At 37.7% G+C, this 18,246-nt stretch overlaps 1 protein-coding gene across 2 annotated transcripts in view; it reads right to left on the bottom strand.

Moving 5' to 3' along the window:
* Positions 1–18,246, bottom strand: part of Trim33 (tripartite motif containing 33) — a 91,321-nt gene that overhangs the window by 10,332 nt on the left and 62,743 nt on the right. For both annotated transcript variants that reach the window (XM_076574742.1, XM_042280320.2), the window contains exons 11-15: positions 15,080–15,277; positions 6,227–6,359; positions 4,234–4,297; positions 1,531–1,687; positions 90–439 (exon numbers count right to left, since the gene is read on the bottom strand). In XM_076574742.1, the coding sequence (XP_076430857.1) occupies positions 90–439; positions 1,531–1,687; positions 4,234–4,297; positions 6,227–6,359; positions 15,080–15,277 (902 nt within the window). The remainder of the gene's footprint in view (positions 1–89; positions 440–1,530; positions 1,688–4,233; positions 4,298–6,226; positions 6,360–15,079; positions 15,278–18,246) is intronic.

Here is an 18,246-nt window from a genome sequence, read left to right as displayed (position 1 = left end):
CTTTTTTGAGAAAAGCCCGGAATAACTTTTTGCTATACATTTAGATTTGAGAACAAAAGGACTAAAAAAATCAATTATTTCAGCGGTACCTTGGAAAGCTGAGAAGTGTTGGAACATGACAGGTAAGATGAAAGACCTTCGGACATTTTTCACAGCATAAAAGATCCCCTCCATTCTGGCAGACGGCACACCAGTCTTCATTTGGGTCGTCATCTTTGCTGTTGCCATCTCCTCCAACCCTTGCTGACCTGTGCATGAGGTTTCGAACTGGAGACTTTCCATTAACTAGGCTACTGAGTCCTGACTGTTTGCAGCTTTCATTCATATCTGCAGGTTCAGTTTTCACGTGGTTCTCCAGGCCTGTTAATGTATCCAGCTCACTCTCTAGATGGAGGTTAGTTGAAAGAGGTGGTGTCAAACTACTCTCAGGACTGCTCAACTACAAGAAAACAAAGACAAGTTTTAAAAGATCATTTAATCCTTACTTGTATATAATGTGTGTGTGTGTGTGTGTGTCTATATTAATATACACACACTAAAATTATTCTTTAAATAGAATTAGTGAAATAAAAGAATACAAATAACCTAATTACTTACATACAATAACATGATTTTTCAGGGTTCTGTCCCTCTAGTATTGGTTCACTCAAGTAATTCAGAAATTTAAACCATTATACACAGTGATTGAGAAATGAACTAACAATCATTCCTTTCTTACAGAGAGCTTATTACAGTACACTATTTTTCCAATTAAAATCAGTTATATAGCATTTGAGAAATATTTTATACTATCCTTTGGCACATATATCATTCAACTGATAGAAGACTGTGGCAAAGTAAAACAGATCTTTCACCATACTACCCTTTTCACTGGGGCACTTTCTAAACTAAGTGTTTCAGTGGAAAAAATGGCATTATTATAAACAACCAGCTTAAGTTGTAGCTCTTTAATCCATACATTGCACTGAATATGGTAATATGCTAAGATTCCTATGTGCCAATAACATAGACAGAAAAGTAAAAAGACTGGGCAGGAAGAATACAAATTGTGAAATAAATGAAGATAGGTTTGGACACTCCTTCATTCTGTTTTATAAACTATTTCGTCTACGAAGCTCTAGAATGGTTATTATAAAACAAAAAGGAACTCTTTCTACCACAAAGTCTTTGATCAACAATCTTCCTTCACAGGAACTATCTTAGTGTTGAGCTCCTAGGTTACAGACCACAATAGTTAAGGTTCTGCTGTGGCCTTGAGATCCTATGTGTACATTGAGAACATTAATAGAACATAATTTAGCATCATGGCATTGGCATTAATTAAATATAAATTCCAAGATATTATCAAGTGAGTACTTAATGCAATCAAGTCTTTCTGATTAATTATAGCTGATTGTTAAAAACAAACAGAAAAGGAGATACTTAGCTTATGTCATCAGACAGAAAAATTTAAAGACAAATAAATATGCCTCCTCTGATGGGAGGTCAGGAAGTGACCTCCTAAGGCCTGTCAAATCCCGGGGAGCTTACCATGCAGGCACTCCGCCTGCCATCCTCTGTCTTCTCTTGTTTCACAGCTCCTGAAAAGCTGCATATCTCTTCCTCAGTCCCAGGTTCTTGCTTAACCTTCACCTGGTCAGATTTGAAACTATGATTTTTCTCAGCAGTTCTTCCTGACGATCCACAGCTAATAAGAAACAAAAAGCACGTTTGATTGTATAGCACAAGCAAAGTGAAAGTACTATCATTAAAAGACAATAGACCATTACCTCAAAAAGGAATGTAACAGACATAATCCCAGACCTTAAAATTATACTTCATGATCTGAAATACTTAAGATTAAACAGTAAACCCCTTAAAAATTCTAGTAAATCATTACATTTCTCCATGCCACCACAAGTTGAATATCCCTATTTCAAACACCTGAGATTAGTTTTGAGATGTTTTTCCTATTCTGAAATATTCACATATATATAGGGTGGGATGACTTGAAATGGAACTCAAATATAAATATGAAATCCATTTTTGTTTCTTACATATACAACCTGAAAGTAATTTCATACAATAATTTAAGTGCACCCAGCAATTTGATTGCAACCTATCATAACATGAGACTAGGTAGGGAATTTTCTACTTCAAGCATCATACTAACGCTTGCATTTTAGAGTATTTCAAATTTCAGGTTAAGGATGCTCAACCTGTAGCATAAAATGTCAGTGATTGTGCCTCTTTATAGAAATAGTTCCAACACTACCATCTCAAACAGCTAAAGAATACAACATCAGCACAAGTGGGGACAGGAAGAAAAGAACAGTAAGTAGCAAACAACTTGACACAAACTTAGAATCACTATAATGAAAGTGGAGAGTACAGACACATGGCTAAAGGTTCTAGAAAGCACAAACAACAACAATTCTCCACTGAGCAAAGTAAAAAGACTAGTATAGCCGGGGGCTGGAGAATGGCTCAGCAGTTAAAAGACTACTCTTCCAGAGGACTTGGGTTCAATTCCCAGCAGCCACAACTGTTTGTAACTCCAGTTCCAGGTAATCCAACACCCTCACACAGACATACATGCAGGCAAAACTTTAAGGTACATTAAAAAAAAAATTAAAAAAACACCAAAACACTAGCACAGCTAGTCAGAATGAAGTTTTCACTGTTTCTTGTTCTTTTGAAAGTACTGGTCATTAAAGTACTAACGAGCCAAACAAGCACTTTTACTAGGAACAGCTTTCAGAATATATAGACATGTAAAACCCCAATTCTCAAATATCTTAGTTAAAATTTCATACTGTATTAAATGATACAAAGTACAAAACAGTAAAAAGGTTGTATTTATTATGTTTAATCTTAAAACATATTTCTTAGCTCTATCCACTGAAAAGGCCGAAGGGGAAAAAATGAACAATTTAGAAGTAATGAGCGTTCTTAATACCTAGGACAATATTAAAATCGTGTTGGAATAAGTGGATTCATAAAAGTATAATAGTCAAACTCCTGGGACACTAATGAAGAGAACTGGAAATCAATTCACCACAAAAGTCAATAAAGAAAATTTATCCTGCCACCCCTCAACTCAATAATTAACAAATTTTCTTTATACAAGTATTCTAAAGTAATAATTACCAAAATAACATTTTTCAAAGAGTAAAGGAACTTGCCACCAAGCCCAACAACCTCAATGTGATCTCAGGTCCCATACGGTAGGAGAAAAGTCATTCCCATAAGCTGCCTTCTAACATCCCCTACACATACACACACACACACACCCACACACACCCACCCACACACACTCCAGGCAAATTTGAGGAATTCCCTGGACAGCCAGCCAGCCAAATCTGCGCTTCAGGTTCAGTCTCAAAAAGTAAAGTGGAGAAGTGAGCAAGACATCTTACAGGACCTCTGGCCTCCACACACATTCACCTCCCATATGTACACAAACCACATATACAAAAAGAAAAAGTACACACTCCCAATGGAAGCACACAGTATTACAATTGAAGTAGCCCTGCTTCCTCCTAATTAAGCCCAAATCTCTTATTTCTAAGGTTTATTTTTAAGTGTGTGTGTGTGTGTGTGTGTGTGTGTGTGTGTGTGTGTGTGTACATACACCTGACTTAGGTGTTTTCAAAAGCTAACAGTGGTAGATCTCACTAGAGTTTGAGTCACAGGCAACTGTGAGTCAACTGACATGGATACAGGAATCATAAGCTCTTAACCTCTGAGCTACCTCTCCAGCAATCCCCCCCCCTACGAATCTATTGCTCTAAATTACCCACACGGACAAAAAGGGAAGCAAATAAATAACAGTGAGAGAAATAGAAGTCTACAAGAGAAAACTCTACATCAACAAACTGATGTAATACAAATAAACTGATGCTTTACAAACTGATCTGTTGATGACAGTGCATAGGGCTTATTTAAATGTGGTTCAAATAAATTATGTTTAAAAAAAAGCATTTATGTGAATAAATTGGGAACTTAATAACTGGATCTAAACAATACTGAGTGGTTACAAGTAAAATGACATAATTTCTAAGATTTGTTTGAAATAATCCAGACAAGAAGGAAATAGAAAAGAGTACAAAGGAAAGAAGACTGGGCATAATTAATGTACTGACTGTTGAAACCGGATATATGAAAATTAGTTTACTTTTATTAACTATATTTGAAATTTTTCTTAATAAAAAAGTTGTAAGTGACATAATACCAGGAAAAAAAAATACTCACCTGCCTCGACTGCCAGTGCTAGATGTACTAGGGGGTCTCACAGGTGTGTGAGAATTGGATAAGCCTAAAAAACAGTAGTCAGACTGAGCATCAGAACGGTCAGACAACACAGCCTAACTCAGAGACTCTTGTAAATCAGACAGCTGTCAAGTCAGAGATGGTAAATGTGATTAGCAGGCATTGACCAGCTTCTTCCAGCTGAATCCAGACTGACCTTAGCATCTTCTAAGTATTACCCATAAGCAAAAAGCAGCAGATGAGAAAGTTGTCATTTCTTCACATCACAAAATAGTCTATATATCCTTAACTCTTTTTTAAAAATTGAGACGGCGTTTCATTATATAGACCAGACTGGCCTTAAACTCTCAATCATCCACTCTCTCCATCTGAGTGCTGACACTACAATGTGCACAAATCAACCAGACAATCATCCTTTTTTCAACGTTCCCCCCCCCCAAAAAAAATTCTTACTAAAATTCAATGATACAATTAAAACAATGTTAATAATATACTTCATGTAAAAATCTGTACCTTGGCCAGGAGGTAGTGGGGCACACCTTTAATCCCAGCACTCAAGAGCCTGAGGTAGGAGGAGTTCACCTACCTCAACTACAAAGTAAAGTACTAGGCTAGCCTAAGCTACAATCTGAGACCCTGTTCAAAAACTCCAAAAGAAAAAAGGAGGAAAAAAAAAAGTATACTCCTGAATGACTTGACTGTTAATCTGTTTGGCATTACTCCAACCATGAATTGTTAATGTCTCAGCTGAAACCACATGACAGGAGAACAATAAAACTGGGGTATGAGGAGAGAACTACACTTACATATACTTTAATTGTTAAAGGCAAATTTAAGCTTTTAATTTTAAAATTACAACTTGAACATTCAGTTTTCTTCAATTTATTAAACAACTTTTCATTACTTTAAAACTATTTTGAGTTGAAATCTCATAATTCAATTCATCATCCACACTGTAAAACATAGGACATAAAAAGCTAATACACGGGGCTGGAGAGAGGGCTCAGAGATTAAGAGCACAGACTGTTCTTCCAGAGGTCCTGAGTTCAATTCCCAGCAACCACATGGTGGCTCACAACCATCTGTAATGAGATCTGGCGCCCTCTTCTGTATAGATAATAAATAAATCAAAACAACAACAAAAAAGCTAATATACTCCAACCCCACCAAAGAATGAGTAAGGTGGAGTTGGATGCTTTAGTGTTGTCAAAAGATAGAACATAGGTATGCTCTGTACCATTCTAGCCAGTTAAAGATTGTCAACATTATTTAAACATATATGCATGTGCCGGGTGGTGGGGTGTACACGCCTTTAATCCCAGTACTTGGGAGGCAGGGGCAGGGAGAGCTCTGCAAGTTCAAAGCCAGCCTGGTATACAAAGTGAGTTCCAAGACACCCAGGGCTATACACAAAGAAACCCTGTCTTGAAAAACAAAAACAAAACAACAACAACAACAAAAAAAAACCAAACCAAAAAACCCCACCATATATGTATTCATATTTGAAAAACCAACCAAGAAAAGCCAACAGACCTTGAGAAAAGCAAATTATCCACCACAATCCAAGTGAGCCTCATTTAACGAGCTGAAGCCCTTGAAAAATAAGAACTATTCCCTTTAGTCCCTTACTGCATTTTACTTTGGACACTAGACTACAAAGTAACTACCCTGAGTCTCTAGCTTGCTAAAATGCCCTGTAGATTTTGGACTTGCCAATACCCAGAAAAAGAATCAAGAGAGCCAATTCCTTAAGATAATTCCTTATCCTCTTCTATCCTCCCTACCACATCGTGAGTGTGAGTGTGTGTGTGTGTGTGTGTGTGTGTGTGTAAAGTGCATATCCACATGATAGATTTCCTCACACCTCCCTCTTGTTGCTATTTTTACCTGATACAGATACCAGGAGACAGCCTTCACTCCTCCACCCCGGCCTGAAGGTGTTAGAGCAATGAAGCAACATCCTTGTTTGTTTTACCTGAAGATCCGGGTGATAACGCAGAGGGTCCTGGGGAAGGATTCATGGTACTTGTAGGCTGTGGGGGTAGATGACTGCCTGAGATATATCTACTCAGTAGATTATCTAAACTACTTGAGCCAGCATCTTCCAACTAAAAAGAGATAAAAATAAATTGGCTTTGATTAAACTGAGGATGAATAAATTAATGTCACTGTTTGTTCTCACTTTACTATAGTAGATTTATGCAATATCAAGTTCAACCTGACTGTTGCTTCCTTAGGCTCTTCTGAGAACACAGTAAGTTAATGTTACTGATACTGTAATTTATATTATACAACAGATATCCAGCTGCTAAGACAAACAATAATCCGTTAAGCTCTGTCCAACTACAAAAACAGTTCTGACAAACTAACAATTAGTTCACTTTCTTTTCTCAAAATTGCTGGAGTACCTTTGTCCTTAGTCTCCCTTCCTCCATTTTAGTGTCCCATCAGAATCATTCACACAAAGAGAAACAGATGACAAAACCAAACCTTAAGCTCCGACAAATTCATCAGTATCCAGCCTGACCAAAGCACATCACTGTATACACAAGAAAGAAAAAGCAGGAAATCTGAACTCATTTTATACTCAGAGGCAGTAGGATGAGGTGAAGGGATAAATCGTTGCAATTTTGGGACAGTTCTTACCAAAAAAAACAAAAAACAAAAAACAAAAAAAAACATCAGTTTCCTGTCCTAAAATGAGCCATCTATCCTGCAGAATGTGATGCTTCATTGAGAAAATATTTACACAAATAAAGACACTGTTGAAAGTATCTGAAAATCCACACTACTCCTAAGTAATTGTCAAATTATTATTACTTGTTAATCTTCTTGCTTATTCTATTTATTCCCACACTCCAATCTGTTCTCCAGACAAAGGTCAAATTATTTCTTATGCAAAGCTATTTCTGACTTAAAACAAAACTATGTACTAACTGACTGCTCTTTCTAAAAGTGAACTAATTTTTAATAGCAATAAAACAAAGGCTAGGCGATGGTGGCACATGCCATTAATTCCAGCACTCAGGAAGCAGAGGCAGGAGGATTTCTGTGAGCTCAAGGCCAGCCTGGTCTAGAGATAGTTCCAGGACAGTCAGGGCTACACAGAGAAAGAAACCCTGTCTCAAAAAACCAAAATTAAATAAACAGATAAACAAGCAAACAAACCAATGCAGAACGGGAAACTAAGAATGGAGCAAGGAAGGATCCTCCTTAAAACCAAAAATCACAATTTCCCAAAGCCCTACATAAATCCCAAGCCAGTGACAGAGTGATTAAAAAAAAAAAAAAAATAGGGAAAATAACAACCCTAGTCTACTCCTTTAATATTTTCTACCTACAATTTTTATCTAGGTAAATAGATGACACTAAAGTTGAATGAGTCAATAGGTCAGGAAGATGTGGACATGAATACAATCATCATAAATAGAGTTAAAAAGTCATCTCATGGGCTGGATGGTAGGGAAGCAGAGGCAGCAAGAAGATCTCTTTAAGTTCAAGACCGGCCTGGCCCACATAGTAAATTCCATGGCAGCCAAAGTGACACACTGAGACCCTATCTCAAAATAAATAAAATAATTTGAAAACCATCTAACTTGAAAAACATCAATTCATTTATTATTAAACATTTATTTATTAGTACCCCCAAATAACTGCATGGGTGTTACCTAAGTTCTATAAATAACTTGTGGTGTAAAAGCAAAGGCAATACAAAGGAAAACTGCAGACTTCTCACAGAAATAAAAATGAACATAGCAAAGAACACACTCAGAGATGAAAATCAAGCCAGCTTGATGGTGCACACCTATAACCCTTATACCCACTCCTTAGCAGGAGGATCACAAGTTTGATCCTCCTAGCTAGCCAGCCTAGGTTACTTGGTGAGGCTGTCTCAAAACCACAAAGGGAAGGAGGAAAAAGAAGGAGATTGTAAAGGAAAAGGGAAAGGAGATGTAATTATGATAGACCCCAGACTCAGGGTACTACCTTCTCGAGTGGGCGCCCCAAGAACCCAGACTCCGGTCCAGTTGATGCAACAGCACGAGGTTTATTGAAGCGACTGTACAGACGAGCTCCTCTTGTCCTGAGAGCAAGAGTTGCATCGCACTGCAGCCACATAGGTACTTTTAAAGGAAAAACCCACAAAAGCCACAAGATTACAGTTCCCATACAATTTCGTTTTGATTGACTTATGTCTAGAAGCTAATTTCATAAGATCATGGTCTGATCACAGAGTGATCACAAAGTGGATACAGTCACGTCCGCATGCACATTATTCCCGAAACCTCAAGGGGGGTATCAGGGTGGGAGTGAAGTTTACACAAAGGTTACAGTGGTCCTTCCTGGAACACTTGCAATTATCCCAGTCACAGTTGAGCACATCTCTTAATAGAAATCTCTTTATATTGTAACATTGTGGCAGGGGGGTAGTTGAGTAATGGCCAAGTCAGGTTGCCCTTGGAACTAGATTTTTAGTTCCTCATTTCCTGGGGCTTGGGGGTGTAAGCCTGAAGGGTTAGGGTCTTTCAATTAAATCATAATGATGTCAACTTACCTACCAGACTGGCAAAGATGAAGACTGATTTTAATCCAGTATTGGGAAAGGCAGAGCCGAAATGGATACTCTAAAATGTGTAAGCTGGTAGGGTTGAGGATGAACGTACTTGCCAACCATGCCTAGCACCCTACCTCAGTTCAATCTCTAACACCATCAAATGGACAAATGATCAAAAGAGCAAGCTAGTCCAATGGTAGATATATTTGACCTCTCCTGAAACTGAACTCTTTTTTCAAGTGGTCATTGTAATTTATACTCCTACCAACAGTGTGTGAGGAATCTAATTCCTTTACTTTCTCACTAATAGTAGTATGGTTAGTATGTAAAGTTTCAGGCATCATCTCCATAGTGACTAGTAATGATTTTTCAAATGAACAGCTGTTATGTTTTTTAATGTAATTTTAAAAATATTTTTGTTTGTTTATGAATGTTTGCCTGCATGTATGTATGCACACCACATGTATGCCTGGTGCCCAACAAATCAAAGAATCATGTAGTTTTAAAAACAAGAAAGCTAAGCCGGAGGTGATGGCACACGCCTTTAATCCCAGCACTCAGGAGGCAGAGGCAGGCGGATCCCTGTGAGTTCGAGGCCAGCCTGATCTACAGAGGGAGTTCCAGGACAGGCACCAAAACTACACAGAGAAACCCTGTCTTGAAAAACCATAAAACAAACAAATAATAACAAGAAAGCTATAAGAACTGACAAGAAAAATGGGGTATTTTCACTTTTTTTTCTGATTAACTTAAAAAGCAAATACCATCTATAATGGGTTACTTTAAGAAAACCTACTGAGGCCTTCTAAACTTGGGGAAAAAATCAGCTAGAATATTCTTCCCATCCCTCCTCACCTACGATGATGCCCTTCAAATACAAGGAAGGCCCTTGCTAAACATAGAATAAAATTAAAACTCCTGTATGCAGCTTACTAAGGTCCCATATGCCCACTTTCTATTGTCTTTAGACTCCTTTCTTCCCATTCCTGTCCACTTTTCCATTCCTCACTGGCCTTACTTTTGCTCTTCAAAAGCTCCTTTCTACCTCATTGGGCTTCAACATTCTGTTCCTTTTACCTCATATAATTTATTGCCAACAACTCCTTTCCTAATTTCTACTCAGCCTACAGGTTTCCAGGAAGTTTAACACCTTACCAGATTGACTTTGTGCTTTCCTCTTTAAGAAACAATCATGAGTAGGATTTAAAACATGTTTACTCGCTCTCTTGCCAGCAAGCCTCTCTTGTCCCCACTGTTTCTCAAGAAAAGTGCTTAACATATTTCTCAAGTAAATGTTTTCCTTTATATAAAATCTCTTGGTTCTTTCCTTAAAGCTCTTCCCTTAAAGCTACTTTATAAATATTGGAGGCAAGCTAGTCATAACAACTAATATTTATTAAATACATGCACTGCAGACACCACTTAAATAAATTATTTACTCTTTCTAGTAAGCCTACAAGACAAATCCTATTAGATCCAAGCATTAAGAACTTAAAGAATGGTTGGTTGGGCGGTGGTGGCACACACCTTTAATCCAGCACTTAGGAGGCAGAGGCAGGTGGATCTCTGAGTTTGAGGCCAGCCTGGGCTACAGATCGAATTACAGGACAGCCAGGTGTACACAAAGAATCCCTGTCTCAAAAAACATAAACAAAACAGAAATTTCAATCTCTAATCTTACTTTACTATACTGCCAGCTATATTACAAACAAGTACTTACTGATAATCTCTAATCTTACTTTACTATACTGCCAGCTGTATTACAACCAAGTACTTACTGATACCTTGGTGTTTTCTTGCATGTGTAATTCTTCCCCCCCCCCCCCCCCCAGACAGGGTTTCTCTGTGTAGCTTTGTGCCTTTCCTGGAACTCCCTCTGTAGATCAGGCTGGCTTCGAACTCACAGGGATCCGCCTGCCTCTGCCTCCCTGAGTGCTGGGATTAAAGGCATGGGCCACCGCCCGGCTGCGTGTGTAATTCTTCCTGCCTGGAGTTTCTGCCATCAATACCTGAGACTCTCATCCCTTAAATCCACATTGAAGATGATCTCTTATAAAATCTGACTTCCACAGGGAGAAGACTTGGAATGTTCTACTCTTCTACCTACATCATTACATACATCCAAATGAAGGAATCACTTCATGTTTTGAACAAGCCTAGAAAACTATATATATCCTTATTACATGAGAAAATCATTGAGGTCAAAGACTGTTTCTCTTTGATCTTTAGACAACCAGTACTTAGAGCCTAATATGTGGCAAGTTCCCAAATATTTGAAGAAAATGCACTATAGTACAGTGATCCGTGTTTCCAGAAATATGTTGCCTTTAAACCTCAATATACTGAAATTCTGACCTTGAACCTAATAAAAACTATTTTACCAATCAAAAGGAAAATATTACATTCTGCCAACACACATACTGTTCTAAACATGATGAATCACATACACTATTACTGTAAGTGAAACATTAAAATATGAAGCATTCTGTTTTCCATTTACAACTTCCTATCATCTTCTCATGAAAGCAAACTGTATTTTTCATCACTTTTCACTTTGGGATCATCCAGATGGCTCAGCAGGCGGAAGCACTTGTGTGATCCCTGGAAACCATGCAAAGGTGGGTGAAGAGAATTGACTCTGCAATCATGTCCTCTGGTTTCCACATACCTGTACACAGCTCAGACACACTCAGACACAGACACGCACACCCTATATGCACAATAATAATTTACTTTTTAAAAATATTTATTATGTATCTAGTGTTCTGTCTGCATGTATGTCTGCAGGCCAGAAGAGGGCACGAGATCTCATCATAGATGGTTGTGAGCCACCATGTGGTTGCTGGGAATTGAACTCAGGACTCCTGAAAGAGCAGCCAGTGCTCTTAACCTCTGAGCCAGCTCTCCAGCTCATAATTTAATTTTTTAAGTCCTCACTTTATTACTTTCTAGCTATCTGTCAAAATTATAACATCTTCAGAAAAAGGCTATATATTATTAGTAATTCCTAACCAATTAGATTTTATCTATCTCTTCAGGATTTTATATCTCCTTTTCATGTCTTCAAGCCACTACTAATAGTATTTTTCACATCTAAAACAAAATCTTTATGCTGACAACCAAACCACACAGTATATTTACATGTTCAAGTACAAATCAGTTGTTGTTGTTCACTGGATTGAGCAAAATAGGTAAGTCTGAGACTTCATCTCTATATTTCATATTAAACTTGCTATTTGAATATTCATTAACTTTGATTAATGTTAATGCTGGATTTTCTCTATGTGAAATCTTAATTAATTTAGCATAATTTCAGCTCCATTACATAATTTATTAGAATATCATTATATATGTGATTGCCACAGACTAAATCAGTGTTTTGGAACACATAACTACACTGTGCTTTAAACTATTCTTCTAAATTCCTGTTGCTTAATGATGTCATTCACAAAACAAAGTCTCTGATGTTGCTGATGCAAACAAACATGCCACATGACAAATTATGTAAAATTTGTACAATTACATACAGCACATAAAACTTGATAATGAAAATAATGACTACTAATGATGTATGTGTTTACTATATTTTATGTTGTTATTTTATAGTCCTTGTAGCTATAAGAGAACTTTACAACCTGGCATGGTGGTTTACATCTTTAATCCCAACACTTAGGAGGCAGAAGCAGGTAGGTCTCTGAGTTGGGAGGCCAACTTGGTCCACATGGTGAGTTCCAGGGAAGTCAGGGCTATAAATTGAGAATTTGTCTTTCAAAGTAAAGGAAGGAAGTGGGTAAGTAGGTTGATTCTTTGTACATGCTATAGCTAAGCATTATACCATTAAGGCACATGCCTAGTGCGAAGTTTACTCTTAGAAATGTTAACTGTCCATGTTATGATGGCAGCAGCTCCATCAATTGAATGTTTAACCACGCTTAAGGGAAGTCCCATGCCCATCAGTAGATGGCCAACACAAAACAAATTCACTGATAAGGTATTTTTGGAGTCTTTTTTTTTCTTCTTCTTCTTCTTTTTGTTTGTCTTAACTATGTTTTGTCTGGGCTTAAAAAACAAACAAAAACCTAACAGGTCTTTTCATTATATATTATGGTTGCCAATTTTACGTCTGAATGGATTTCTGTTAATGTGTACCTCTGCGTCTATACGTGTTTCTTGTGCTGTTTCTTTGGCTCTCTTTTGTTCTTCCTGTCCATTTGTTCTGTCTTATTCAAGTTATTTTTACTTTATCTTAGAGAAATAACTTTCACACACACAAAAGCTTACAGACCAGCAGTATTCACCGGTGGGTCACAACCCCTTTGGGGGGTCAAAACACCCTTTCACAGAGTTTGCATCAGATATCCTGCATATAAGGTATTTACATTACAATTCATAACAGTAGCAAAATTAGTTATTAAATAGCAACAAAATAATTTTATGATAGGGTCACCACAACACGAGTAACTGTACTAAAGGGTCGCAGCATTAGGAAGGCTGAGAACCACTGTTATAGACAAAAGCCCACACAGTAATAGTATTTCCTTACAGGCAAAAAGTAGAAACCCAAATGTCCAACTAACTGTGATAGATCCAAAGACAGGAACAGACATGGGATACATGCCTATTACCCTACCATGTGAGAGAGTGAAATGAAAAGTCTGTCTGAGGCCAGCCTGGGCTACATAGTGGATTCCCGGCCACACTGTTCTACATTTCAAGACCCCATCTTCAAAAGAAAAGAGAAAGAGTATTCTACACAGCACAATATTATTCAGCCCTAAGAAGGAATCAAGTTACAGCATAAAGTTGGTAAACATTATGCTAAGTCAAAGAAATAAAAGGTATAAAGAAATGAAAGGCATAAAAGGCCACATGTTTTACCTTAACAAAATGTCCATAATAATAACGGAAGGACTATTAGCTTCTAGGAGCCAGAAAAGAAGGAAATAGAGAATGACTGCCAGTGTCATGTTTTGAAACCATGAAAATACTTAGAATTAGAAGTGACAGCTGAACAATTCTGCAAACATCCTAGACAATGACAAACTACCTTTTCAGGTCTACAGCCTCAAACTACCTTCTTGGTGTTGCTATGAATAATAAAGAGAGTCTAAATTTATAGTCCATAATTTGAATCAAATTCCAACTTTTTTTAAACCTATTATGTACAAAGGAAAATCACCATGATTTCATTACATATTCTAGTAGGTGATTTCAAGCATCAAAACTAACACATTGCTCAATAAAGCATTTTGTTAATTATAAGATAACTTATAAATGTAACCTTTTAACTTGCATTCCAAAAATTATTATATTCTATTATATAGTCTAATCCCTTTAGCACCAATCCTGTTTTTACCATTTCCTTGGGGGAGGGGGGGAAACCTCTTCCAATATCAAGAAATTGTAGTACATTGAACAAGTCACAAGAATCCAGTGGTTCTTCAAGCAAAGTATCATTTAACACTCCCACATAGACAGGCACTGGTGGCTCACACCTTCAATCCTGGCTCAGGTGTCAGAAGCAGATATCTCAGTGACTTTGAGGCCAGCCAGGAATACACAGTAAGAACCCCTCTCAACAAAACAAAACAAAAACAGTCCTACTATTTCAGCAACTTGACTGCTCCTTGATCAATGGTGACCTCCAACTCTAAAGTCATACAATTAGGGAAATAACAGTACAATCCTCAAAGACTGTATTTATAAAGGCTGAAAGAAATTAGAAACCTCAGAGCGCACTTTGTGATTCATCTTCTCCTTTCCACCATTATTTCTTCCATTTTACTATGTCTCCCAAAGTGCCTGACATCTAAACCTTTCAACACAACCTTTCTCTGCTCAACTGATTTGTATGAGGAGTGGACTATTCTGACTTGTGGATCTAAAAGAAGAGTTAGCAAAGGTGAGACCCCAACTGGGTTCTGGGTCTCTTCTAGGCCCCAAATTCATATCATAAGCATATTATTTCATTGAGGTTTTGCCTCTAGCAAGTGATAAAAAGTGTGAAGAACCAGCACATAAACAAAGCTGGTATTGGTCCATTACTGTACTTGTTTAGATAGATTTTAACACAGAGTATTCAGCTTCTTCTAACTTTAAAACATGGAGGAATACTAGTTTCAGCACAGTAACTTTAAACTTTACATACATATACCCTTTACTCTTCAGAAGGTTCAAGGAAATCACTGGTCCTGAAACTGAACAAAATCTGAAATACGTATCTTCTCCAATGAGTCTGACATTTTCAACGATTCAATTAACTTCAGTACAAACCTGTATAGGTGGAATGTCTGGCAGCGATGGAAGGTTTTCTGGGTTGGTGACGGAGGGAATTAGTTCTATTGCTGTAACAGATGGGCTGGTGGGACCTCGATTTGCATTTGCCATAGTTGCTGTGGTAGGGCTTGTTGGGTTGATTGGGTTGTGTGCTGATACAACAGGAAAGGGTCCAGCATGCCCTGGGTTTGAGTGCTGTTTAAGAAAGAAGGTCTTGTTACTGTGTGCTCTGCCCCACCTCTGAACCATGCCGTACAACAGCTCTAACTATCTTCAGTATCTCCGCTGACAAAGAAGTGGGGCCTCTCAAACTTAGGCACGAGAGTAGTTTGAACTGGTCTTTTCATTTTTCATTCATTTTTATGTACTATCTGAGGAAGAACAGATTTGAAAATAATTGTCAACCTGTCTGCCTACTGTTCTGATCTTCAGAACAAAGATATATAAAGATGATGTAGAGGTCACCTAGTTTGCCAACAGCGGCCCACGGAAGGGAACAGTTCTGAAGATACTCTTCTTTGATCCTTTAGTCTACTATGGAATGAAAAGAACTACAACATTTAGCAATATGGTAGAAAGAATGATGAGTTTCAGAAAGAAACTATGACATTCATTCCTGGCTCCAACACTATGAAGTCTTAAGAGTCCCAGTCTCAGTAATTGTGATACATGAATAAATGATCCACTAATTGTTTTATTAAAAGGACTGTTACAAGGTTTATTTAAGGTCATACATGTGCCTCTCTTTGGGAAGTAAGTGACTATACACATACAATTAAGTCATTTAAATATTTAAAAACTAAAAATACTGACAGTGAATTTTTAAGGGAAAGCTCTAAAACCTAATAGCTAGTTAGTCTGACTCTGCACTCTTTCAAATGCTAAACCTTGATACTCACAATACTTGAGAGCACCCCACCAACTAAGGAGTACATGGGTATCTCAATACTTACAAGGAAAACAGTATCCTCAGTCTTCCTAGGTATTATTTTAAAAACATAGTTGCCAAAGACTGTGTCATGCATGGTCTTTTCACAATTGTCCTTCTCTCACTTGACAAAGTAATGGCATACTGCCAACTAATGTGGAAAAAAAACTAGAACCAAATAGTAAAGATAAACAAAGGCACAATTGAAAGAGGACTTGGGTATTAAAGGGGCTATACTGCAGACCAACAATGGAGAGCCAATAAACTGGACTAATGAAACAGAACTGTCAAGAGAGCTGTTAGAAAATGTTCAAAAAAGTGAGAAATATTTTTAGAGTAAAATTTCTACTCTCTGATTACACAATTTTTTAATCAAGTTTCTTGAGCATTACATAAAAACAACACTCACAATAAAAATCAATTGTTCTTATTCTAACAATAAATAACAGTAAAAAACATATAGCTGAAAAGGAGATAAAGACTACACTTACATCATTTGATTATTTGTTTTAGAGCCATTTGTTCATGTGTACGAATGTCTGCTTGTACATGTGCACCACATATGTGCAGTGCCCAAGAGGTCAGCAGAGGGCATCAAATACCTTGGAAAAAGAGTTACAGTTTGAGCAGCCACGTGGGTGCTGGAACTCAAACCAGGTCCTCGGCAAGAGAAGTGCCCTATCTGCTGACCCATCTCTCGAGCCTCGTCTGCTTAGTCTTACACCACAGGAACACACTGTCTCTGTGACTGTCGACAAGTAATACAATGATCAATTTTCAACCTTAGTAAGAGCCTTTGTTATCATTCAATTTAACCAACAATTTTTGTTGAAATATCTTTTTGTGCAGAAAATTACAAAAGTCTAACTTTTGTTTGTCAGATATATACACAAAAGATACAATTCTGTAGAAGTGTGGTAAAAGTGAAATTCAAGTCCAAGGAGAATAGTCTGTGAATTTTTCAATTTCTTTTTTTCCCTAAACATTTACTTATTTTTATGAATATGAGTATTTTCCCAGCATGTACACCTGTGCACCACATGCAGTGTGCCACAGAGGTCAGAAGTTACAGGTCCCCTGAACCTAGAGTTGCAGATGGTTGTGAGCCATCAAGTGGTCACTAGGAATCAAATCTAGAAGGGCAGGCAGGGCTCTAACCACTGAGCAATCTCACGAGCCCCACTTTCTGTGTGTGTGTGTGTGTGTGTGTGTGTGTGTGTGTGTACACATATGGCATGGTGCGAATGTGGAGGTCAGAGGACAAAGTTGCAGGATTTGGTTTTTTCCCTCCACTCTAAAGTTTCTGAAGAACAAATTCAGGCCATCACACTTGGTGGCAAGTGACTTTATCTGCTGAGCCATCTTACATCCCACTTTTAGCTTTCAAGTCAATTCTTACAAGGTGCTAGAATATTTTTTGCCACCACTTACATATATATAAAAGTTTTTAATACAAGGTGAGCAAACGTTTTTCACAAATCTTTCTGGGTGTAATTTTGGTCAAAAAGCGGGGAAAATGGCCAGGCAGTGGTGGCGCACACCTTCAATCCCAGCACTCGGGAGGCAGAGCCAGGCGGATCTCTGTGAGTTCAAGGCCAGCCTGGGCTACCAAGTGAGTTCCAGGACAGGCACCAAAGCTATACAGAGAAACACTGTCTCAAAAACAAAACAAAACAAAAAACAAAAGCTGGGGAATCACTGCTTTAAGTGTTTAACATGCAGACTGAACAAGTAAACTTAGTGAAGTTTATTCTAGTCTTTCTTTGGAAATTATGTGATTCTATTTAAGATGTATTAGTTTCTGTGTGTGTGTGCACGCCTGACTGGTTTAAACACACCACATACATACAGGAGAGGGTGCTAGATCCCTGGCACTGGAGGTTACAGGTAACTGTAAGCTACCATGTTAGCACTAGGAACTAAATTATGGTCCTCTGCAAACTCCCAATCCTCAAAATGGTTATAGCTCAGGGCCTCTTCAGCATGCTTGTTTCATTTTTAGACAAGGTCTCTTTGGACCAGCCTGGCTTCCAACTCCTGCTACTTCTACTCTATCTCTTAAGTCCCAAGATTACAGGCGTGCACTACCATACTCAGCCCAAAGCATGTCCATGTTTTGAGAAAGCACTCAATAAGTTTTAAAAAAATAATAAAAATACTGTTTTTAACTTGAAATACTGTTTAAAAACACTTCATTTTATAATCATAACTCATGAATAGTTCATACTGTGTTTAT

The sequence above is a fragment of the Peromyscus maniculatus genome, chromosome 6 (assembly GCF_049852395.1).
Source record: "Peromyscus maniculatus bairdii isolate BWxNUB_F1_BW_parent chromosome 6, HU_Pman_BW_mat_3.1, whole genome shotgun sequence".
NCBI classification, from domain to species: Eukaryota; Metazoa; Chordata; class Mammalia; order Rodentia; family Cricetidae; genus Peromyscus; species Peromyscus maniculatus.
The sequence above is the reverse complement of the archived record's forward strand: the minus strand, read 5'-3'. Positions and strand labels throughout refer to the sequence as shown.